The sequence below is a fragment of the Malurus melanocephalus genome, unplaced genomic scaffold, assembly GCF_030028575.1.
Source record: "Malurus melanocephalus ecotype Western Australia unplaced genomic scaffold, MMel_1.1 scaffold_139, whole genome shotgun sequence".
Taxonomy (NCBI): domain Eukaryota; kingdom Metazoa; phylum Chordata; class Aves; order Passeriformes; family Maluridae; genus Malurus; species Malurus melanocephalus.
The window spans coordinates 186,470-213,079 of record NW_026623371.1 but is presented as its reverse complement, the minus strand read 5'-3'; the positions used below and the strand labels follow the sequence as shown (position 1 = coordinate 213,079).

Sequence of the window (26,610 nt, the reverse complement as noted above, 5' to 3'; positions counted from 1 at the left end):
CCATTCTATGATTCTCTGATAAGTGAACTGGAATTTCATGTGTGCTACCATAATACAAACGATAAATATCCAAATGTCAGTGTTAAATATCTTTGGAAAGAGATTGTTTAAAGTAAATAAAGGTAATTAAATAAGGTGTTAATTTCAGTTATGTTTAATAAAGTCTAGACCATCCTTTGTTGCATCTAATCTTCTGTGTCCATCTGTGCACAGAGTATTTTCCTCCTTCACAAGCATGTGTGCAAACAAACACATGTACATACTCCCTCTGTATGCATGCATGGGTACAGGTGCATGTACACAGAAAAACCTAATGCATGAATACGCAAAAAATTGGTCACAGTAATTGAAGAAGCCAAGAAGCCAAAACTTACAGTTTTGTTTTTTTTTAAACCTTTAAGATATCCATCTGTCAATCCAACTAATAAATCTTATAAGGAAACAGAAAACAGTAATTCTTGATTTCTGGCTGTGAGTGGTATTTAGAAGACTAAGTTATACTAAATTCTCAGCAGGCCATGACCATGAGAGGCTTTTACTGTTAACAGAAACAAATTCTGCTCTTATGAGTTCCGCTGCTGCTGCCTCTCTTGATGCAGTAATCCTAATGTAGGGCCATGCAATGTTGTTTCTCTTAATATCTGTGACATTTTCTTACCTACATGTCAATGAGATAGAAAAAAAAAAAAAAACCTTAGTATTTAATATTTATTTTAGAGTAATATCTGATATGCAGAGTAAAATGGCCAGGTTTCAGCCTTACTTTGGTTTACTAATAAGTGTATGCTAGAAAGCACTGTAGAAGATGTTAGCACTACCCTTGCTCTGTGCTGGTGGCAAGAGGGACAGCACTTGCATGTTGAGAAGATTCAGGACAAGAAAATATGAAAATAGATAACTGCTTTCAAGAGGCACAAAGGGTATTTGTCCTTTTTTTTTTTTTTTTTTTTTTTTTTTTTTTTTTGCCTGGGACCCTAAGGTGCGTATTGCGCAGACCACCAGTCCCAGAGCTCTGACCGACCCAGTGATGCACAAAACCTTTCACTTGCTTTGATTTTTTTGTCCTGTATAAGAGACTGACCTGAAATGAGGACTGACAGGTCTTCCTGCCTATTGAAGGTCAGCGGRTCTTATGTTTACAGAAGGATTTGCCTTAAGATACTGCTGGCCTTTCCAAGCAGATCATTGCCGAGCTCACTGTTCCTTCTGCGTTAAGAACAGACCTGTATGACTCATGGGCAATAATCCACAAAAGAAAGTTAAACATGAGCCATTCTGTGGGAGGGAAAACCAAGCACTGATAGAGCCCAACTATGCAAGAATGCATTTGGAAGAAAATCTTGCTATCATTTTTGAGTCTTGATGAAGCAACTTAGGGGTTCTGACTGGCTAACAACCTCAGTGTATTATTATAGTGTGCWTATTTGCAATTCTAGTATAAATTAATAAAACTGTTCTAAAATTCGTTTTTCCATTGTACACCTGAATGAAGTTTGGTGTTGCTATGCCACACACCTTGTTTTCCACTTAAAAAGTTATATTTCAAGTTTAGGCTTCCTGATTTTCTCAAGTTGGTACCTAATTAGTTACCAAAGCACTTTAACAAGAGGCACTGCTGAGATACAAATTAATGGTACATCTGTCTTTAAAACATCATTGCAGGGGTGTGTAAACTAGAAAGGCAAAAATTTCATCTAGTCTAGTTCAACAAAATTCTGCATTGTCATTTTTGTGATTATATGCTAAATTAGAATAGAWTTAATAAGCAGTCTTATAGGCACTTGCAACAATCAATTAGGAGCTTGTGAATGAGAACAGTTGTGATATGAAAGAGTGAGGAATTTTCCTCTTTGAAATTAATGATGATTAATGAAACTGTAGAAGGTAGAAGGTAAAATAGCTTTTCTGTTTTAATCATGCTTTAAATAAGAGTATTTTGTGGATAAATCTATCTTTCATTGTCAATGGAGTTATTATTCTGTATTTCACAAATTTATATGAATTTCTTAGTGATAGAATTGTTTTTATTTAATGAGATGTGCTTTATTTTCTTAAAACGTACTATTTCAGGGGAGTTCAAATGAAGTGGGCTGAAAATAAATTAACATATTGGGAATGATCCTTACTTGCTTAAAAAAGTGAATGAATGATCGAGGCACAATTTAGTCAGTATGTAATCTGAAAAAAATGGTCATGTAAGAAAATAGCCTGTCCCATTCTGTGACACATATCATTTTAGAGTTCAGCAAAGATGTACACCGTAAAAATATGCTAGCGAGCACCTGAATCATTATCAGACAAGCTGATTGTCAGTGCATCTTTTGATTAATTTAGAGCCAAATCCTGAAGCTAAATCCTGTTCAATTTACGTAAATTAAAGCTCTCACTACAGTTAATGGAACTTGTTTGGATGGTGTTATGGCAATGGTTTCAAAGGATTGCTATTAGTTTACTGTGTGTGTATTTATGTATATATGTKTCCATCTACCTATATGAAAGGTGGAGAAGAATGTATCTGTTGCATACCATCAACATTCCCAGGATCTCAAGTATGGCTTTACTTGAAAGGTCTTAATTTTTTTTTTTTTTTTTGTAAATTCAACTTAATTTCATAAATTCCTGTAAAAGGTGTTGGTTTCAAAACTTGCCCATTTCTTTGTAGGCTCATTCATCTGTGGAAAGGGCTGCACTAATTGGTGCTGTGAAGATTAAAAGTGTTCCTTCAGATGACACATTTAGTGTTTGTGGTTCAGCCCTGAAGAAAGTTCTGGATGAAGACAAAGCTGCTGGTCTTATACCATTCTTCGTGAGTACTGGGTTTTAACTAATCAGTGGATTGAATGCTTCTGGTAAGAAGCTTTTGCAATGAATAGATGATGTCATCCCTAACAGAAGCACTGATGGGCAGCTGAGCTAGAATACTAGGAGAGGTTCCATGAGTGTTCTTCAAATGCCTTTCTGTGAAGGAGGAGACACTAATTGGAGCAGCTGATTGCACTTCTCAGCAAAATGATATTTGGGGTCAATTTTGTAGTTGCTCCTAGTCCTGCAGTGTTATAATCTCCTAAGACTCTGAATTCTGAACTTTTTACCTTTATTTTTCAGGTTACAACTTACACATAAAACAAGTTTAAAGGCGGTAAATTAAATGATGCTATTTCAAGCTTAAGTATTTTCAAGAAACAATAGTAATACCAATAGTTGGTATTATTTTAGTAAAGCAGTGAACCTCCTAATATACCCCAAATATCATGGAGATCAGACATTGTCAGGTACTCGTGAGTATGTAACTAATCTCTAACAAGTGAGCTATAGGGAATGCAGCTATTGAAACTTTAGGTGTCACCATTTCTTGTTACTTGTCCATTTTCTTTTCCAGAGTTTCTTGCTTCCRCAGCAGGACAGCAAAGGCAAATATAGTTATGTCTCAATAGTTTAAACTCAAAATCCCCCAGTTTTTGACATAGAGCAGTGTTAGATTCRACAAAATTCTAAAGTTTGGTTCTATCATGATAAGTACATGATCAAAAAAAACCATTTGCTTATTCATCAGATCTACTCCTCCTGCCAGTTCAGAACACTATTTTATTACTTCGAGTTAAAACAAGATTTTTGCCATTTGTTTTTTTCCCAAGAAGTAACTTCTGTTGTGTTTTTTTACATCAACAAAAAATTATTTGCTTATTTCCAAGCATTATGCCTCTACAAAACTGGTTGCAAACCACAGGGTGTTTAGGTCTTTTGTGGAGTAAAATATACTATAAAGAATATGTTTTTACTGGCTTCCACTGAAGTAAAACTGAAGAAAAAACCCCGCACACAGCTGATTTAGAAACTGAGAACTTCAGATATGGGATTTTTTAAGAAATTCAAAAAAAGTCACCTTTTTTTTCAGAAAAATCACATTGGACAATGGTTGTTTCTTTTCTTACRTGTTGCAATATTTTGAAAAGGGATAATGTGGCTTAAATTTCTATGAACTTTTTTCAGAAGAATTAGCAGATTAAGCTTGCCTATAGTCATGGATAAGTGCCAAATGAGACAAAGAAGCTTAAATTTCACCAAGCTCTTTTGAACATATAATCTTTTTACTCTTCTTGTTATTAACCTTTAGAGAATGTTTTAATGTAGTATGAGTATGACTAGAGTGAGAAGTGGTTTTCATATGTGCAGAACGCTGCTGATTTCTAAGCCTCTTAGAAATAACGAGTCCTTACAATGACCAAGCACATCCTGTCAATTGCTTTACAAAATAACAAGACCCTGACAGAGAAATAAAGTGTCTCTAGTGATTCCAAAAAGAACTTTTTTTTTTCTGTGGGATGCACCTATTGAGATGAAGAGCATGCCACAAGGCTTGTTTTATTTCTCTGTGTTATGATCCCAGCTCATAATACSTTACACAGGATCCCATTCGTATATCTCACTGTTAATTTTAAATGTTTACAAGTAGAGCATGATATCACATCTTCATGCAGTAACTATAAAGTTAGTGTATTTTTTCCTCTGCTTTTGTCCATTAGCAAAAAAATCCAACTTGCCCCTCATAAATATTCATGCCTTATTAATTTTTCTATGCATAGCAAGAGGAAATAAAAAATTCTAATTTATGTATTCAGTGACACCTTTAAAAAAGGGTGATTTAACTGCTGTTTTTCTTCTTCTGTTAGGCTGTGCAAAACAGGCTTTCAAAGACAGCAGAGGCTCTKCCTGAGTTAATGTTATTGAGTCTTACACTTATTTGTATACATAGAACATGTCAGGTTAGGTTAAACTAGATCTCATTATCGGTATGGTTGGCCTCTTAACTCACAAGGTGTGTTAATTCTCTGTCATGCTGAGCAGCATGCACTGTATTAGTGCTCTTTTCTGGCTTGCAGATTTCAAAAGCCTTTCCATTTCTTTTGTTCTTGAGTAAWTTGGTGCTGTTGTATTTTGTTCTGGCAAAGATATGCACATTGCCAAGGAAACACCTTATACCACTTGATTCCTTGTCTCCCTGTACTCACTGATCCTTCACTAAGGAGAGTGAKTCAACATCAAAGCAACAGGTTTGATGGAAGAAATTCTGCCTGAAGATACTTGTGACAGCAGAGACATCATTCCTAATGAAGATGTCTTGTTTGCATCCAAGCTATTGAAGTCCCCCTTAGCAGCAAGAAGAAGTTTTGTAAGGGACTARAAAGAAAATACRAGTAAATTGCAATGCCTTATAGGCATGTTTCTCCTCTTGTGCTTAATGAATAAATGAAGAATCATTATATTGAGCTTGATAGCAGTGCTTTCCCTGTAGAGGTGAGTGGAGAAAGAATAAGGGTCAGGTTTGCTCGATGTGAAACAGGTTCTGTCATTGTGGCAATCTGTTAATTACAGGTTTGCTTTTCAGGTACATAGGATTTGGCAGTCAGCCTTTTTAGGGGACAGGCATTGCCTTTAAAATTAATCTTTGCTTTCTTACCCATCATCAATGTCTTGTAGCACTAGTAATGTGTGTATTGTCTTGTTCAGTGAAAGCTGTTGCTACTAGGGTATCCAGATCTCTACTTTCGTTTCTTTTTCTTTTTTTTATTTCTAAGTTCAGACTTGTGTTAATTTCTCTATTTTAAAATACTTTTGCAGAAACTGAAACASGTATTTTCATGTGGTAAAGCAAGCAAACTGTGCAAACAAAGCACTTAGCCATGTCAGGCGTTGAGGCACTGAAGTTGCCACAATTTACTAAGGAGCCATTTCCCAGCATGGATGATGTGCAGCCCTTCATCTGGCCCAGAGCTGAGGGGGAGCTTTAAAGCACCTGCTGAAGTCATGTCCGTTTCATTAATTACAAACACACACTGGTGCTTAAGCACACGTGTAAATGCCTCTCTTGGCTGGGCCTTTTGCTCCCAGCTTGAGACAGGCCTCTGTGTTGGCTGARATGCTCCAAAGTGAAGACCACTAAGTTAAGCACTTCTAAATTCAGCTAGAGCGCCCACTGCATGCAGGCCTAGTTACCCTAAATGTGTGTAAGTGGTCTGTAAAMTTTGTGCTGTCTTTGATAAATCAGCACTGACAGATTGCAGCTGGCAAATACAAGGTACAATGTACTTCAACAACCTCAACCAGTGTAAAGCTGCTACAAYGCAATTGTCTGCTGCCCAGCATGAAATCTTTCTGATTCCACATGAAATGRCTCTTCTGAATGATGATCCACAGGATATTAAGAAGTAGGCTGTTCGTATCCAGACTCACTCGGGAAACAATAAATCAGAATGAGACTGACAGGGGAGCCATCTTTTCAGTAGAAATAACACTTATTAGTAAAAGCTAATAACACTTAGATTCTGACCACAGATTTGCATTTGGAAGAAGCATGGAAGACATGTGCAGATGTCTAGGGTGATGTTTCCCAACCCACAGTTTGTGAATGATTGCTGTTCTGTAAAATAYTGAATGATGGTTTGGAGAACTGCTGCAGTTTTCTTCAGGCCACAGTCATTGTCATGAGTGCAAGCTGGCAAGAACTGAATAGGAGAAAATAAAAACAATAAGCAAACATTGAAAGTTCTGCCTCATTTTAGTTGTTTGCAAATGAAAAGCTTTGTGGTGGAACCATGCAAAATGTGTCCAAATCTTTTCCAARGTTGTAGGAAGTCTTCCGGTTGAAAAGATTGAGAGTAATTGCTCTCAATAATCATAAAGTTTCATGCATGTTTCCTGACATAGCTCTCCATTTCAAGAAAGTAATATATGAGATGACTGAGGCAAGAATTTTAGCTGCTTTGTATTCACAACCAAGGGCTGAGTCAAATTTGAAGTGTACAACCTGAAAAGCAAAAGGCCTGCAGGCTATACTGAGCCATCAGTCCCATTTCTATGATGCAGCCTGTCCCCTGCCCTTTGCACAAATGTGATTTTTCTGGCTTTACACAGGCTACAAATTGAGTTAGATTCATTCTGCAGTATTGAGGCGGGATAATGAGAGTCCTGACAACAGCAGCCGCTGCCACTGTTAGTGGTTTCTGAGAATTAAAGCAAGTAGCTTTGAGGCTTAGACACTTGCAGAGAGGAAAACAAAATTATTTTAGAAATTGAGGTACAATTTACAGAATAAGCCATTATTAAACAACTAAGCATATGTTTCAACTCATATARTCTCTCACTGAAAAAACCTACTCYTTATCCTGATTAGGAGAATACCTTAACTGCAGTACAACRCTAATAACAATAATGTGTAACTTTCTGTTGTGAAATTCCCATCATTATTTTAATTACTGGACTAACCAAGGCAATTTCACTCTAATCTTGTCAGAAAATTCATACCATATTACCATAAGATATATGTGTGAAAACAGAGTTAAGTCCATAGTGTACTCTTTTTATTTATTTCCCAATCCAAGGGGTTAACCCCTTTTCTCAATGCATATAGAAAATCTGGCATTCATCATGGTATCCTCAGTTTCTTGTGATCCAATGTGTAAATCTATAGTTCAGCCAAAGATGAAATACAGGTTTCTCCTGGGAACACTCTAGGTAGACAACAATGTGATAAATATATTTTCACTCCATATACATTTACGCTCCATACATGTGCTTTCTTAGGAAAAAATAGGGATCAAATTTATTCCTATTTAACAAAATATCCTGCAATCTTTGCAAAGMAGCCTCYCTCAGAGGGTGATWARTCTTCCAGRGAAGTCATAAATGTACCTSAAGTCACTTCAATTTTTCTGTTYTCCTCATATGTCTCAGGAATACAGGAGGTCCCAATATAGGTGTCTTGAGAGAAAAATATGTTAGGTCGCAATTTTACTAACTACATACATAAAATGTGCTTCTCATTTTCAAACTATAGTTGTTTAAAACTCAGGTTCTTAGTAGCTTAATACAGAAAACATACTGAATTGTCCCTTTATTATTTTAATAATGACTTTTTTCAAGTTTTGCTGTGACAGTGTTTGTTTCTTGAAAAGTCTGTRTCATTTAAGACAAGTATTATTTAAGTTTTCCTTCCTTTTCTTATTAGTCTCATAATGAATTTGCTAAGGGATATGGGCACACATACACACGGAAAAATGTAGCTAGTTACRGATATATAGGAAAAAACTGTAGGAGCAAAATATGGTGTGTTGACAGTGTACTTGGCAGAAAAGGTAACCAGAAATACTAAAATAAAAAACCAAGAATTCTGGGTTTATCATTTTTATAATCATCTCCTGCCTCTACTACAGTTCATGTGTGACCTTGGATAAATTATCTAATTCTTTTATACTTCAATACTCTGACTGAAATACAGCATACTTTATTTGTGTGTTTAAACTGTAAAGTGTCTTTGATTATGTAGAACTCCACAGTACCAGAGAAAATCCAGATCCTGCCTTTATTAGTGCTTTCAGAAATAAGACGGTGTTTAAAACATAAGTGTAGMAATGAAAGATAAAATAATGGCAGTTTATATGCACTTGGCAGTTGGATTTTTTTTTGGTTAAAATTCTACCTGCATATTCCCAGTAAATTACAATGGCTCATTTTCATCTAGTTAAATCCTGTTTCTACTGTGAAACTTCAGCATTGATGTTGCCTCTGCTTTTGTCCCACTGGTCACACAGAAGAATACATTAAATGAGACATTAACARAATGAAGGAAGAACTGTTGCAGTATTTTAGGATGAATTCAGGAGAAGAAGTTTCTCTGGGAAAAAGTCTTGCAAGCCAAATAGTGAACATATGCTACTAGTGAACAGGTTTCAGGCTGCAGATCCCTTGAGCATAAATCAGTCACAAATCTCAGTTGCAGAGCTTTGTCTCTGATCGAGACAGCAACATTTGTCAATCTATTCTGTCGACAATAATTCCAGCACCTCTGAGTTGCTCAAGTTCGGAATTTGCTTATATACCCTGAACTGCAAATTATTTTGATGGCATTTGCACATGTTAGGGTAGTATTGGGCCACACAATAATCAAGTGGAACATGCAGAAAATATATAAAATATAGCATTAGCACAATAGAGTGACTATATTTCAGTACTTATCAGTCAATTTTATGTTACCATTTGATTTTATGCATCTGCTTCAATGGACTTGTATTGGAAGCTTTGGAAAAACCCTATCCACAGTCTGAGAAGTTCCATTAAGGATAGGTAATGAGTAATATGACTAACATCAATTTTTTTTTTACCTATATCATCTATTCTTTTTACCATCTATTGTTGCCTGTGCAGACAGTTTTTCTCATTTGGTAATTTCCCATGCTGTAACACTTTTTTTTYYTTTTTTTTGGCTYGGCAGTTCTGTGCAACACTTGGAACCACCCCTTGCTGCTCCTTTGACAAACTRTTAGAACTGGGTCCAATTTGTAAGTCTTTGCTGCTTCTTTCTAAAATTGCAGATACCAGTTTAAGCCATGCTGAGTCATTTCCAGGGCATTATGCAGTGTCAGTGTCCAAATTCAATAAAGCTACTTATAGATGAGACCTTCAGTTATAGTTTTATTTCTGATATTATGTTCAGCAGCAAATGTGCACTCTTAAACTGTTAAAAGAGAGGACATTGCCTCAAGGGTTTCTTTTCTGGGGGAGTGTATTTTGGAACACTGTTAGTTAAGAATTACTGTAAGTGCCTCAGTTTGTAACATTTTTCTTCAAGTCCTTCTACATGCAAGTGCATCAGGAACAATGCTGAGTATCAGCAGAAAGTTGAACTCCTAATTTTGCTCTGCACCAAGTGTTTTGTTTCTGCCTGGTTCTAACAACTACAAAAAGTAGGGAAATATGCACCAAAAAATCCACATGTATTCTTTATCTTTACTCTCCCCTCCCCAGTTTCCTTTCTCTTTCAAGAAAACAGGACAAATGCCAGGTTGTTTAATACAGTGATCGAGTCATGGACTCTTCATAAGTATTTGTGTTATGGTTTGTTGTGTCAAGCTTTGATCTGCAGCAGGGCTTGGTCAAAAGTGCATGTTCGCTGGCTGATGCAAATGCTACCAAAGTGCACCGTATCTCTTCAAGCATACATTTAGAACAGGAAATCCATAGCTGGAAACAGCTGGAAGAAGCCTCATAGAAGCACAGCTTGGTTTGATGTCCTGCTAATTTATTCAGGTGGGGCTTAGAACTTTAGGTTTGTGTGGTGGTAAGTTGCTCTGTGAGGTTTCCTGTCTTTCAGCACAARCCCCAGAGAGTCAGTTTCTCTCAATCTTTTAAACAGTAGTCTGTTTAGCAGCTGCAGATTATTTTGATGTTTGGGTTGTTCTTAGACCTGACCTAATAAAACAGTGACACCAATACTCTTAGACATAGCAATCATGTGTTTCACCTCAGTGATTCCCTGCTTGTGCAGCAGAGCCCATCAGAAGGGTGGCATACTAGTGAAGTCARAAGTCTCATGCTAGCTTTTCCACTTAATTTTCTCCTTGGTATGCATGAGCAATAGTCCTGTGATATAAAGGCAGTGTCTCAAACCAAGTGTATTTAAAAAGAGAAAAATAGATAATCAGTTAAACTTTCAACATGTTTTCAAATAAACCTAAGTTGTGGATATTGTGAATAATAYTTTATTAGTTTTTCCCAGACATTCATGCAAAAAGGAAATTTAGTTCTCGAGAATGCAAATTTCAGCATGAACTTGTGCCCAACTGCAGATCTCAGTGGATATACCTCTCTTTGTGGAAATAACAATCAGAATTACTTGGTAACCAGTGTGAAGATGTTATGTGGGCTTCAGCCATCAACCAGCATAGAACAGAATTGTTACAGAGTGCATTAAAACAGTGATCTCTAGTACAATGTGAATACTGAATGACAGAGTATATGAGAGCTGCTCATATGCCAAAAGATTTCTGCAGAAAACATTCAGTGACTAATCATAAGAAGCACTTTCTTAGCAATTCAGTGCTTACTGTTGCATTAAGTGTCTCCATCCTTGAAATAAATAGTTTGCTGCACATAGTTCAAAAGCATGTGCWTGCACATTTATCAATATGTAAAAAATACTGTTTAGAAACATGTTTGTGATTCATGAGTTGGATTTGAGGAGCACAGCTAATATTCTAGTTGCTCCTGGTAAAATAGTTTTATTACCATAGAAATGATAGCTGAATCCCTAGATACATTTTTCAGTGTATTTTAGCATGATTCTAAAATCAAAACCACAAAATAATTTATTTTGCTTTATATTAGTAAGAGAAACCTAGAGATTATGATCTTTGTGGGTCCTTTCCAACACAGGATATTTTATGATTATATGGTTCTATAACTTTGTTGCAATAGAAGTGGGAAGGAAAAATAATACATTATATATACATTTTTTATGCATTAATGAAAACCCAGATGTTGGAAACATTTAATCTCTTAATTTAATTTGAAATTGAGAAAATAATAACATCAAAGAAAAATCTCTCAGGCACTTGGTTTCATGCAAATTAATAGGGCTTTTTAATCTGCTGTTTAATTTATTTCCTCCCCCCCTTTTTTTTTTAGGTAATAAGGAAAATATCTGGATGCATATTGATGCAGCCTATGCGGGGAGTGCATTCATCTGCCCTGAATTCAGGCATCTTTTAAATGGAGTGGAGGTGAATGAGTGTTCTTTCTCTAGCAGCCTGCTGAAACCTTGCTTTTTCATAGAATTTGTGTTTCTTATGCACCCAAGATTAATGGTTCTTCCAGAATCTCTGAGTGAGCAGCACCTCTGTTTGCACTACAAAGCCCTCTACATTCTATTATGGTTTTAAAAAAAAAATCTTACTGGTTTATACTGGGGTTATGCAAGTACTCCTCTATAAGAAGTTTATCATTCAGAATAACAAGTAGCACTGAATCAACAAATAGAAAAGAGGGACTTTTTCCCAAATATCGCGAAAGACGTATTTGTGACATCCTAATTCTACGTTACACCACAGAAAGGGGGAAAAAAGAAAATTTCAACAAATTAATGACCTTGTTATGTCTGGGTTTTTTTTCTTATGTCCTGAAAGTCATATAGGATAGAGCCAGTAGCTGTATCTCAAACAGACAGGGTTTAATAACCAAGAGACCTAAATGAAATATTCCCCCAACAGCACTGCTGTTCCTTTTCCCCCGCCTTGCTGAGCTACTTGGCATTCAGTTGCTTAGATAAGAATACTTCAATTTCCTGCTGCTCCCCTCAGACAGTCAGATAAGTCCTTGTCTTCAACGTCAGTGGAGAAAATATTACTGTTTGGTAAAGCCAGAAGTTTAAACAGAGCACTGATAGGCAGTGACTAATGAAGAAGAGGAGGGAAAACCCCCTCACAAATAAAGCATTTCTTTCTGTCTCTTTTTTATCAGCAGATGAAGCTTGTTGTAATTTCCTGTGGGGGAATATTTTTTAAATTATTGTTATTGGTTCCTGAAGGAAATGAAACAGCATCCCTTGTCTGGGCCAGCATTTGTCATAAGAGTAAATATTTAACAACCATGAACAGGTTCCCAGCTTTACATAGTGCAGGGTGATAGCTAGATAGATGTATAGATTGATAGATAGAGAGACAGACAGTTAATCTTCTCTTATTAGAGCAATTGTTAATTGTTTACGGGTGAGGTTATGAGGCAAGGTTTTGAGAAGCAAATGAGAACAGAAAAGTGCTGTATGGAACAGTCAGACCTTGGTGCTGCCARGTCCCCGTCCCCCAGGTTTTTTAAGGCTAGTGAATTCTGCCTTTATTAAAACAGAAAACATGGATAATCCATTCCCACATGATGTCCATCCTACCTACCTGGGTTTCTTCTGATGCCCCACCTAAACATATGTCAAATAAACCAGGCCTGGGAGATGATGTATATGATCATGTATTGCGAGTGCTTACTCTTTGGTGGTTGGTTTTTTTGGTTTTTTATTTAGATAACAAAATAATTTCTATTGAAATAAAATACCCTGTCAGTAAGAAAATAAATGGTAAAAACCAGTCGTTCCCTAGTCAGTTGTAATTTTATGAAGGAATAAGATGTGCAAATTCCAAATTAAATTTATAATTTATTGCTRTACATAAATTTTGTGTGTATGTGTTTAATATTCTTGGAAGTAGAAAGCTTCCAATTGTTATTGGAAAATGTGATGTGAACCCCAGTGATTGTTTCTGAGTATGCAGATTTATGTATTTATTTTAGTTCACAATTAGATATATACTTTTCTGTAACATACATATCTAGGAAGCATAATCATAAACAAATGCTCAAAATGTTGATAATACCAYTAGCCTACATGCATACCTCACATGAATCCCACTCCCAAAATGAATGAAGATTTAACTACAACAGTTACTAAATAAAGTGACATCAATATGAACATTATAAAGATCCAATTTTGGAATTGACTCATAGTTACACAGAAAATTTGACAAAGTTATATCAGTAGCACATGGATGCTTTTCTCTTTCATAATTCTGTTTTTATTTTTCCATTTTCAGTTTGCAGATTCATTTAACTTTAATCCYCACAAATGGCTCCTAGTGAATTTTGACTGCTCTGCTATGTGGTAAGTAAAAAGGAAACATTACAAGAGATAAAAATGGGGTTATARTAGTCTTCCTTTCTAGAAGTAGGCATTTATTTACATTTCTCTATTGAAATGAGGAGAACTGGATTGCTTTAACTCTTATAAATTATTTACAGAATTCAAACTTTCATTTAATCCAAATTTCAAAAATGTGAAATTTAGAAATAGGCCTGARCTCTGCATTATGTTCCAGAAAGAGAGAAATACCAAGAAGTCTGAAGATTTATACTTGCTCCATTTTGGGACTGTTTAAAACATAAGTAAAAAAAAACTTATTTTAAAGATATCAGTTCAATGAACAGCATGCTAAACAGGGTTTTTTTTCTTTCTTCCTTTTCTTTTCCATAAAATTTCTTTTGGTTTGAGCTCTGATTATTTTAAAAGCCTTTCTAAAAATGTTTAAGATTTGGCTGATGAAAGGCAGCTGATTCAAAAAGRACTATTTATGTAATTTTGTACTGACTTTCAATTTTTCCCAGATGACAGCAAAGACAACATTTTGATTTAAAAAGATGCCAAAATAGAAACCCAAAGAAATACTTTAAAACAAAGTATGTTGGCAGTAATAATAGCATGGCTTGGTTAAAAACACTCCATAAAAGATGATCCTATTTTGTCCCAAACTAGATGCTTACCAGCATCACAGCTAATGATACTTATTAGCGAAATAGCTATTCAGCAAATGCAGACTATTTTTTCAAAATAAATGAAATTAAATAAATGAAATGAAAATAAAATTAAAATAAATAAAATAAATTTCAGTTATAATCGAGCAAAATTTGCAAAAATGGTAAAAAGAAGACTCCAAAACATCATCCAAGAAACAGGTCACCTTATTTAAAAGAAGAATAAATGTAAGATGGTGATCACTCCATTGCTTTTGTTTAACCTTAATCTTTTTTAATTTCGCCAGTAAAGTTGACTTTTCAGATAGTATATTATGGTTTTTACTTTTATATGTCAGCTGAAGTAGGCATTTCAAATCTTCCAAGCCATTCTGGTTTTTTTTTTTTTYTTTTYTTCAATGTGGATGGCTTGCATTGTGACCCTAATTCATCAGTAGCGGGCAGCACTCCAGTTAAAAGTACCTCTGAGCATGCTGTGTYTCTGTGCATAAGGAAGTAGGAAGATGATGAAACAAACTCCTTTGCTACTTCCTGCCATCTTTTCTCATCAAAGATATTGCTAAAATAATAGCCACTTGCAAATACGCTGTCATTCTCTTTAATGTTTGCAGAACAATTAGGAACCACAGTCTAAACCTTAATAGTTTAGTTTCTCATTAATTCTGSCTTCTCTGAAAACCCCATATCCAAAATTTACCTCTCTTACCAACTGTAACACTGCCTGAACAGGTGAAATGTAATAATAAAGGATGAAGGATGGCAAGAAAAAGTAACTGTGAARGATACATATTCTTCATAGGATCCATGRAAAGTATTGAGCATGATACTGTGGYAATATGGAAAGARTTCAGTAAACACTGAACACCATTTCAGAACCAAAATAATCTCAGTTTCTTTGATGAGCAAACTTCATAGTAACCCAGGCTTCTCAGCACTTTCCCCAATAAATACTTGCATTTCTTTTTGCTGTAAGCTGATTATTATAATYTACCCATTAGATCTGTAATGTAATTATCTAACTACACAGTGCAATATGTGGCACTGATGTTGTTTCAGATTTAGACGCGATTTCATTATAAACCTTTTGTAAAATATTCTCAGATTTCCTGATGTATGGAAAAGAACAGTCAATTTCCTATAAAAAAAGAATTTAATACAGCCGGTCCAAAAAGGATATATTTTCTATATTCAAATGTTAGAGTCCTTTAGAGACTTTCCCTTGAAACTACGGTCAGTTTTGCTGAACTTGTTTAATTGGTACTCTGGAATGTTATAAGATAGGAAGAAGTGTCTTGATTCAGAGAGAGTGAAAATAATAATCTTGCAAAGTCGTGGTATTTTTGACTTTTATTACCCTTTTCAGGGTTAAAGTGTTAATTTTTGTTTGGGAAGGGTGTTTCAGTATCTGGAAGGAAGGTGCTTACAGGAAATACTTAACTGTAGATCATAGAACACAGAATAGTTTGGGTTGAAAGGGAACTTCAAGATCATCTACTTCCAACCCCATTGCCATGGGCAAGGACACCTTCCACCAGCCCAGGTTGCTCAAATTCCCATCCAGCCTGGCCTTGAAAACTGCTTGAAATTAAATTGTATTTCACTTTCTAACTTAACTTCAATTGAACAAAACTGAACAATCTACTTGAACACAAACTAAAGTGAAATTTTCCTGTTGGTTCATAATATGAGGCCACCTTTTTATCTTCCATTAAAAATGCACAAAATAGAGTGGGGCAGTTAAAAGCTGCAGATGTGCAATTCAAGTAAGTCACTTTTCACAGATTTTCACCAATTTATTCACCAGGACTTTTGCTGTGCATTTTGTATTATAAGTGCTAAATATGTGAATCTGTGCTACTTTAACTCGGTTTTGGTCTATAAGCATATAGACCAGCCTTTAAAAAAAGGCTCTATCCAGACTTTAAAAAGGTCTAATTTACCAATATAATTTGTGAAATACATATTCACGTGATCACAGATTTATTAGGGTTGGAAGGGACCTCTGGAGATCTTCTAGACCTGTGATTTTAATCTCGAGAGGTAGTCAAGAAACACTTTTCAGGGTGGTGGATGGGTGCTTCAAAGCCCCTTAACAGTCACCCAGTACAGTCACTCAGCATTTCTTTTTACAGTAACCATGATTTGCTGCTGGTGCAGATTCTCCTTGTTTGCCCTGCTCACAGGCATCTAAACCTCTAAAGCACCTTACTTGATTTTGGTCTGAATGCTGGAGGGTGCAGGTTGGAGCCCTGCTTTTGTCCAAGGTGTCTCAAACTCAGTGTTATCCCCTGTATGTATATGGTTCTAGAGCCACATACCTGTCTGTGTTTCAGTCCCTCTGCTACCACACAGCCTGTTAGGTCTGAGTCTTGCAATGCCACCAGCCACAACAGGTCACCCACCTGTGCACAAAGCCAGCTTTTTCTCCAGAAGGAGTTTCTGCACCTCCATTGCAAGCTGCCACCTGTTCTGACGTCTCCTYCCTTACCAGTTCCATCTGARTGGCAGYSTCAGAYTTCTCAGGGGCTGTCTCAATAGACACACTGGGTTTGGCTCTGAGTTGGGTGCCCACCATTATGGCAGAGACCTGGAGCACTCAGCACTCTGGTGTGGACCTCCTGAGCCCTTAGGACTTGCCTGAGGTGTGGACCTGCTTGCAGAATGCAGCAGCAACCTTCCCACATGCCCTGCCTATGSAAATTTCCATGTCATTTCTGTGTCTTCTGAACTAGATGTTCCTGCAGAATAGTTATCTGTTCCATTGTTTAATACAGCATCTTACAGGAGAAGAAATTAGGTACTCACAAAACAACTAAGTACACTGCTTGTAACTTGGATTAGTGTATCAGAATGAGCTACTGAAAAATGAATATATCAATGGAATCAAATATTTCAAATAAACTACAGGAGAACAACTTAGGATTTGTTAAAAATGTTTGTCTTAATTCAACCTGTTTTCAGTTAATGTTTYGTTCTTTTTGTCCACAGGACCTTTCTAGCACATAATTAGGTAATTGCTTTTATTGACAGCAATCTGAAAATCTATTACTATTTTTCATGTGCATAAGTTTACTTATTTTCAGCCATGTACTTTCCATACCTGAAGGCAAATATTTAGCTGTTGACCTTGGTGCTTCCCTGACCATTAGTGAGAGGAAGGCTTTTTGTTTGTTTGAATAAGATGTTTTATGACCACAGTCTAGATGTGAATGAGAGTGGGAGTATGTACTGGCCTGTGCATTTATACATGCATACGAAAATATTGGAAATTAGAYTTTTACTTAGAAATTTACAATTCTACATGAAACCATTAAAACACAGAAAGAAGGTTTGGATTTTTGTCATTTAAAGAATCCCTGTGCTGATACAATTTTTGCTTGATTTGTAATATATTTATGGGCCTAATATAATGATGTAGCAATTTTTCCCTTTTTGATTYATGGCTTATTCTTCTGCCTCTATAAACCCCAACATTTGTGGAGGTGAGTCAGTCTTACACGGCRTGAAGCATGAACCAGAAAAATCTTGTTATTAACATTGGCAAAACATAGGTTATTCTCTCTAAAAGAGACACGCTGGCTCTTGCACCTCAGTCCAATCACACCACTGCTATCTGGCAATAGTGAGTTAACGCTTYCCAGTGTAACATTGTGCTATGAATGTCTGTCAGGAACTGTGTGCTGGATCCAGCTAAGGGCAGGGTGGTACAAGAGGGGAGCCTGAGTCAGAACCGGGTGTCCCTTGTGGTGGCTGCTGCTTCCACAGCAGCACGGAGAGACAGTGGCCAGCACCCCCAAAGCCTCAGCGCGGCTCTGCGCGGTGTTTGGGAAGCAACAGCTCTTCCCACGCAGCTTTGTACTGCAGTAATTTCAAGACAACTTCTGTTGACTGCAAACATTAACATTGCTTCAGCTAGTCTCACATTCTGGTGTGAGTGTCTGTCACCATAAAAAGATCCTCTATGTCTGTTTCTTGTCTGTTTTTAAATATGCAGTCGTGCAGTCATGCTGCCCGTTCCTGCTGAGCCTTACACTTAACTACTTGTAAGTACTGATATGGCTGTGAAAAAGCACTGAAAATGGCACAGACTGTGCTCAGGAAATATGCCAGTTTAAACACATTCAATTTGACTTCACTTCTTGTGGAAATTTCATCCCTTAAGCCTTTATTCTTGAATTTCTCAATTTGATTTCTTTCTTTTTTATACAGGGTGAAGAAAAGATCAGATTTGATAGGTGCCTTTAAATTAGAACCTCTTTACCTGCAGCATCACCATCAGGAGTCTGGTAATTTTATAATTAAATGAGATTATTATTATTTTGTTTGCACTCTGATATTTAATGGAAAAAATGACTTAAAATGAAAAYGGCAATTCTTAAACTACCCCAGTCGTTTAGGAGGCTGTTTCCATTTTCTGAGCACCCATGGGAGCTAAGCTCATTAAAGTGCGAATACATGTCTAGTGAGATTTTAATTAGTTAAAAGCAATAGAAGGAAAGTAATTTTATAAAACATTATATTACTACTTTTGTATTGGGATTTCSCAGTTTCAGACTTAGCACTGATTGATTGCAGGAGTGTTGAGAAAATTCTTATGATCTTTTTGCTGTCAGATAAATGTATTATTGGGTGTTGTGTAACAAATTCCTTAACCTGCCTTCCCCAAGACTTCTTTCTCCAGAGCGGTTTCAGGATTTGATTTGRTTTTAGAGTTTCTAAGGTCTTTTTTTCTTAGCTATTCATGCAAGCTCTGATTCAAATTTTGCAAAAATCCGTATGAGGAGCAAACACTCCCTGGAACTACAGAGAAGGGGTGAACTGTGTTTGCTGTGTGTGCTCTGTTTTTGATTTATATCTTTCTGGGACATTATGCTGTAGCYCTCATGCTCGTACACTGCCTGTGGAGAAAGGCAGTAAGAGCAGAGACTGTCTTGTGCAAAATGCTCATGAAAGCTCTTCACAAAATGCTCACAAAGAACTTACAAATCTCAGGCTCTGTGCAAAGCTCSTTAATGGATTAGTGCTGGTCCTTGCACATATCTAGCAACTGCAGAGTGTATTTGCCCTCCTGAAGCCCATTTTTACATATTTGGTTATTAACTGAATAATTGTGAAGAAGGTCACATCAGTGCAGTGTCAACATGTGAWGGAAGTTCCCTCATAACTTTCTGAAGAGGGTAAATCATCTGTAGAAGGTCTTACCATATACTGGAGCCCATAATTTTCCTGGAACTGCTGGTGCTGATCTGTGTTCAGAAGTGTATTCTGTTATGGCTATGAACTCATTGACATTTAAATTAATACCATCCAGAATTCTACTGTTCACTAAAAATCCCTGGTAAAAATGGATTAATGTGCCTTAATCCTGAACTGGCATCAACCTTGTGTTTTATTCCTGTTCTCCATTTCCAAGCAATGCAAATGTAGAAAAATGCAGTAAATAGCAATATGCAGTAATTCTGAAGCTGAGGTTCACTCTCTAAATGTTCGAATTGCTGAGAAAAAATATATACTTTTTTTTCCCTTATTTAATTAAAAATACAAGTTACAGCAAATTCACTTAAGGAACTAGCTTTTACTTAATGTACATTAAAAATACTTMTTGTCAAGAGAAAAAAATCCAACCTAACTGAAGTGAAAATGTCTTCTTGGGAGAACTGATAGTGCTGATACAAGACCTTTAGGTCTTACATGGGTTAAATAGCACTTGAAGAAAAAGAAATCTTTCTTAGAAATAGGTGCTTTCAGTAAAGCCACCTAGTTGACTTGAAAACTTTACCACCCCAGTTTTTTAGCTTTCATCTTTTCTTAAGAAGGGTGGTAGCATGTTATGTGACGTAACATAATGATTTCAAAGAGATCAGCTGATTACGAACAGCCTAGAAATGCTATTTTTTTTTCTCCATTCCCACTTGATATCAATTTACCAAGGAGTKGGACAACACTTTTGAAATGCAAATACCTCTAGTTAAACTTCAAACCCACACTTTTGCTTTAAATAAATATAGTCAAATTTGCTACATGAAGGTGCTAGAGTCCCCATTGGTCCCTGTGTGGTTTATGGGATGTCAGCAGTCCTGGAAATAGGACTTGTCTAATGGAGGGTCTTATATTCTCAGTATTCTCAGGTCTGAGAATTCCTGTCCTGGTTTACTAAGTAAGTGAAGTGGTATTTCTGAATTCACTCCTCTCTCACTCAAGAATTTAAATGAGTGGAAAAATATCTCTATCTGTGAGCAATTACTCTTAATAACCATATGGCAATTATGTGTGTCCCCAAGGGGAGAGTCTTTATTTTGTCATTAATTATATTTTTATGTGATTTGCATCATCACACCAGGAAGATTATCCTAGCTTGCCTGGCAACCCAGGATATAGGTCAAATCCTCACRGCAGTGTTAGAAGAATGCAGCTTTATACTCTATTATGAACACCACATACACTCCCACAATGCAATTCCTCCTGGTTAAATACAGATGTAAGACTAAGGCTTGTAATCAAGGAATCAAGGACTAATCATTGATTACATTCTGCTTCACAGCTTGTGAAAGGCGTTGTTGTGGATCATTAGACATAGCCCCTTACAGGAGCGTAGGATTATTTATCTGTCACCAGTTGCTTTACTCTCTTTGCTACCAGTCTTGCAGCTATCAAACAGAAATGGCTGCTACAATGCAGAAGAAAATGAATGTTAGCAATTTACCTCCTTACCAAGCAGAGACAACCACATTCATTTCCTGAAGTCCAAGAACAGGTTCATGATTGTTGGTTGTTTTGTGGGTTTGGATTTTTTTTACCACTTGGAAACCAACATAGTAACAGGTTAAARAACCAAATAGCCTTCTGTTACCGGGGAAGAAGGACCATGTTTTTTCTTATATTTTGGCTGCATAAATAAGAGAACATTGGCAAGAGAGCTTGTAACACAGGAAAAAGTCTTCTAACATTTTTTTTCCTAGAAAACATGAAGGCTGAAAATTATGTGCATGGCATAGACTGATCAAATTCAGAAGCTGCAGTTCAACCTTCCRGTTGACAATTCCAGGAATACTTAGCATTTTCCCAGGGAATAAAAGTACATATTCCCCTATGAAGCTTACACTCCACTGCAGAGTAATAAAGCAGAATAAGGAAGCTAAGCAGACAATTCCTACAGAAGTGCTTTAAATGTTATGTCAGTTTAATATCAGTCACTGACTTACAGCAAGTAACTATGTTCAAGTTTCCTTTACTGTGAAATCAGTTTAATTCCTTGATTCRAAGAAAAGGTAGATGAATCCTGAAGCTGTGTGCTTATATAAAACACAGCAAATAATGCTCTCTACTTGTCTCCCTGGACTGCTTTGTGGCTTAGTCAGTCTGTGTTTGTAAGGGGCTTTCAATCCATCAAAAGAAAAGCTATAAAAATGCAGAATATTAYTCTCCAAGTAGGAAAAAGTCAAATTCTGAGTAATTTTTTCCATTCACTTATTAGACATCCTGAACAATTAGCAACAAATATATGTATGAGTATAAAAGGTATTTAGAAGTGGGTTATTTTGAAGAGTGTTACCTGTTCATTAGGGTAAAGGTTGTGGCATTTCAGAGCAGAGAATGAGTTACAAAGTGAGTCTGGGGATTCTGCAAACTCTTTAAACCAAAATTAATAATACTTGTTTTATCTACTGCTTGTTTTCCCTGCAAGAAGAAAATAAACATAGTATTTGGTCTGTCATCTCCATAGTATCTGCAGTAAAACAGAAAGGAGAAAAGTGTTTGTTCTGTAAACTGTTTAATTTTTGGTGGCATATGCTGACTAGCTAAGGAATGAGGTTATTACAAGCACCTTCATTTCACATGCTTCCAAGCAGCCAACTAGATATTTAGTGGTCCTGTTGATGCTGCTGATGCTGAAGTTTGTAGCAGATGTAAAGGAAAGCTAAGATACAGCATTTTCAATTACATCAGAATGATTGAAGACTTTGGCTGTTGTGATGATGACGCAATTTGAACTTTTTTTTTTTTTTAATTTCCAGGTCTTGTAACAGATTATCGGGTAAGTACAGTACCAATGTAATAATTAATACTATTACTTGCAAATACTGGTATTTTTAGAATATTTTATTTTCTATTACTATCATAAACATCAAAATTTTATATTTCTTCCCAAGAAGGATGCAGCTTGCTAAATTTGGAGCATTCCTCAAACAGAAATTTGATTTTTTGTTTTTTGAAAAAAAAAGAAATTGTTTAAAGGCAGAAATTGTCTTGTATGTGCAATATCTTTAGATTTAGGCAGTGGAAAGAAATTTCCTAAAGTTGTGGGGTTTGGTTTTTTTTTTCCTTTTACATAGCGAATAACACAATAAAAAAAGAGAGAAGCATCTCTATTTTAATCTTTTACCATGGAAACACTGTTGTTTTGAAATGRAAAATGTGCCTGTCATTGTAGTTGCTAGCCCCACAACTTTAAACAAGCCAATGTGCATGAGTTTCTAGATACTTGTTTTTCTAAAGCCTGTCAGGAGAATKCAGGATGCACAAAGAAAATTTCATTTGCCTCATGACCCTTCAATTCTGATACCAACCTTCTTTGCCAATTTTAATTTGAAAATTTTGAGTATTAAACAGTATTAATAAATATTAATAAACAGGGCAYTAACCAGGAATATTTCTACTATTATTTGACTCACCTCTAGCAACTGCCTGTAGAATGTTGCAATGTGGTTCACTTCAAAATTCGGCAGAATGTRATTTCTGCTGTGTCACTGCAGTGCTGACTTCTGACAGGGGCTTTTCTCTCTGCTTGCAGCACTGGCAGATCCCCCTGGGCAGGAGGTTCCGCTCCCTGAAGCTCTGGTTCGTGCTGAGGCTCTACGGAGTCAGGGGGCTGCAGGAGCACATCCGCAAGGTGACTGAAGGGAATTGCCTTCTGGGGTACCCTGTGGGATGGCAAGGGGAAATGCTGGCTATCCATCTGCTTTCCATGACTTCTGTACATATCAGGAAACAGTTTTAGGCAGCTCAGTTCAACAGAGGTGCTGCTGTTTGCCCCATCTAAGGTTACAATTTCATGTCATGGCAGGATCAAAGCTGTCACCATTTTGTGCTCATCTTTAGGGGAGAAAAGTCTAGGAATTTGGGATTTCTACAGTATGGTACCGTAGTTCCCTCTCAAGATAAGCCAGAGCATATCCATGGTTTTATTGTGGGAACATATATATTCATTACTTCTTTATTTTATAAATGTGCATGCATTGATAACATGTTTAGATTATGATTAAGGGATAGAGTGACTTATTTGGTAAGTCTACCTTTGCTGTTGCTTTTTTTTCTGTTTAAAATGCTTTTTTTTTTTTAAAAAAAAAGTGTACAATTTACAGTTTGTTAATATTGTTAGAAGTACTATGTTTATTCTTAATGAAAAAAGGAGGGGTTTCTAATCACTAAAAAACACATGTGGCGCCAGTCTAAATTAYATATATACTTGCTCTGTGGCAGTAAAGTCAAATTCAAGCATACCTTTTACCTTTATKAAGTTCAGGGAAACCTCTAGTGAGGAGAGATCCATGACTTGGCTCTAAATATTTACAAAAATGTCCATTAGCTAAGAGCCTGGGCTAGCATACCAAATTCCCTGCAGACACACATTCCTTTCAATTGTGGTACTAAACAAAAGAGTTCCTAAGGAAGGCTTTTTCCACTCTTGTAAAATYATTGTAGAAGGAAGTATCTTTTGATTTGGAAAGTTATGGGATGGAGGGTACCCTCATTGCTTCTTATTTTAATCACACTATWATTTTCAACTCTACACATTTTTATCCTTAATGAGGCTTTCAGAAAAAAAAAAAAAAGGTCGCTGTGGCATTCCTGATGCTCYTGTATCAAGCATCCTTGTATCAATCTGATATATATCTTTCTGATTAAAAATTGATATGAGGTTTGTTATCCCTTTATTACTATTACTATTAGCATTCCTAGTAAGATTCTGTCTCAAGTTAGATTTCTTGAAACTGCAATTATTTCAGTATGATACTGATTTTAAGTAGGGCTTAATCTCTCACTGGGAAAATWGAGGGTTGGAAGACTCATATCAATTGCATGACCTTTTTTCAGCCTGGTTTCCACAGGTCAGTATTTACATTCAACAAATTCCCTCTTTCCCTGTCTCTCAGATATTTCCCTGTCTGTCCAGCCAAAAGCTGCTTATCTTCATAAAATCACAGCTGAGGGCCAAGCTTGATATTTTCTGTGGCAATACAGATCAGGAGGACTAAGCAAATTAATCTTTTCCCARAGATATTGACTCCAAAGTAAAATCCTAGTATGTTTTCTCATTTGTAAAGGTAATTCAGACAGCTAAGATTTCCAAGGGCTTGCTGAACCAAGTGTGTTTGGTTTATATTTCATTAAGGACTAACTTGCTCTTCAGTATRGATATAAAAATAAGTTGTGAAAGGGCAAGAGGGGTAATTACGTGAAGAATTTCTCTCACTGTATACATCTTCAAACTGGAACCATTAAACTAATCTCTCCTTGTACCCCCTTGCCCATTCCCAGAGAATGCTGGTTCAGTGGGTTCCAAAGTATCTTTAAAAGTAATTTCTATCTCCAGAAAGCCTCTGTTAAACTTAAATTTCAAGAAATAATTGCATTTCATTTGCCCCGTGCTCTAGCAGAATTTAAGATATCTCGAGTGAATTTTCARCTATGTTGGTAAAATTATATCACTAGCTGCAAAATAAAAAATAAAAATGTATTTCATATCTTGTACTTTTTTCTCTCTTCTCAGGAATTATCATGAGCTCCAKGTAGATTGTGATGACTTTTCTTTTGGTAGAATAGTAGTGAAATATGTAAACCRGCCTGACATTGGTTTAAATTTTCAAACCTATAGACAAGTTTCCAAATGGAAAATAATTTGGACTTTAGTTTCACTTGTTAACTGAACTTCTAACACTGTTCATCCCCAGGCCTGCATCTTGCAAATAACAGTTTTTATATTCCCTTTGCTGGCCAAGGCAGTCCCAGGCACTTCTGGCTGGTATGGTCTTCTTTGTGCTTGGGACTGGGTTTTAAGGGAAGCCCTGTAGGTGCCAGATTATTTCTGAAGCTGCATGWGATGATTTGGAGATGCAGTTGAGTGGGTGACAGAGTGGACACAGGTAGAATGAGAAGAGACCTAGGAACAGTGGTAGAGGCAGGAATTGCACCTTCCAGTGGAGAGCAGAGGGGTTGGAGCTGGGGAAGCAGGAAGAAGTGCGCTCTCTCTCTCTGGTGTTATTAAGGAGCTGCCCCAGGGAAAGGTAACAGAGTCGGGCAGAAGAGCAGAGGTTTGAAACAGCTCCTTGGGCTGGAATCTGGGGAAGGAGATGCCTGTGTTTGCTCCTAAGTAATGGAAAATACTAGGAAGATCTGTACAGTGTTTGTAGATTTCTAGTTAGGCTTCTTTTGTGCAGCCTGGTGTTACTTTCAAAGGGATTTGAGATTTTCAATAGTGAGGAGCTTCTGACATGATATAGAGGGAAAAAACACTGTGTGTCCTTAAGAAGCCACCCCACTTGTTGAGTGTTAGCAAGTCTCTGTGTGGAAGACCAAAGACATCTGTAACTATCTCTTCACCGACTTTTTTTTCTTGATATAAACTGTCGCATTTTTTTTTTAATTCCCCTTTTCTATTAGTATATTTTTGTTGTGTTTGCAGTCTTAAGGTCTATATCAAAATGACTGGATAACCACTGCAACTTGGCATTTGCTTGAGGATGGCATTTAGGAACTAAAATACTCCTGGGAGATGAGAATATGTGACCTGGATTTAGATACAGTAACTTTTTTTGTTTTCCAAACATTCCAGTTCTGCACTCCTTTCACACACAGCATTTCATATTAACCTGTTGTAAAGTATASGTTTTAGAGCTGTGGTAAAGGGAAGGATAGTAATCTCTGAAGGATGTGGGGAGAGACAAATACAAATTTTGGAGGTAAGTCCCAAAGCTGCARAGGAGATGTACAAAGAGGGCAAAACCAACAACAGTCCTGTGGACTGATGCCAACCACTCAGAGTCTGTATGAACGTGAAACCCACGTGGCCCATTTGTAAATGGCCCATTTGCAAACTCTTGACCGTCTATTATTATCTTTTATTCCTTTGCTAGTTTAGGTCCTCTCGAAGAGCTCAGAAGTAATTTGAGAAATTTAGGAGTTAGTATGTTTTTTATATGCAATCCCTATGAACATTCTGACTCAGCTGAATCCTCCTCAGGACCAGAAGTAATCAGTGTACTGAGGATAATGAATCCCATTAAAAATTAACAGTAGAGTCCAAGAAACTGGAGCTGTAAAGAACAGCAATGCTAAAGTTAGCATTAAAAGTGGAGAGTGGCACAGTCCAAGAGGCTGTTAAGAAGAGTCTTTTGGCAGTCTTCTTTCAATGTAGTGGAATACAGGCTAAGGCAGGCAAAGAGGTGAAAYCTGTAGGAGAAAAAGTATGAAGTGATCAAGACTAGG

At 36.6% G+C, this 26,610-nt stretch overlaps 1 protein-coding gene across 2 annotated transcripts in view; it reads left to right on the top strand.

Annotated features, from left to right (window-relative positions):
* The window catches only part of DDC (dopa decarboxylase), a 73,613-nt gene that overhangs the window by 37,787 nt on the left and 9,216 nt on the right, over positions 1 to 26,610 (top strand). For both annotated transcript variants that reach the window (XM_057371052.1, XM_057371051.1), the window contains exons 6-12: positions 2,663 to 2,806; positions 9,269 to 9,335; positions 11,461 to 11,555; positions 13,410 to 13,477; positions 18,334 to 18,410; positions 22,140 to 22,159; positions 22,916 to 23,014. In XM_057371052.1, the coding sequence (XP_057227035.1) occupies positions 2,663 to 2,806; positions 9,269 to 9,335; positions 11,461 to 11,555; positions 13,410 to 13,477; positions 18,334 to 18,410; positions 22,140 to 22,159; positions 22,916 to 23,014 (570 nt within the window). The remainder of the gene's footprint in view (positions 1 to 2,662; positions 2,807 to 9,268; positions 9,336 to 11,460; positions 11,556 to 13,409; positions 13,478 to 18,333; positions 18,411 to 22,139; positions 22,160 to 22,915; positions 23,015 to 26,610) is intronic.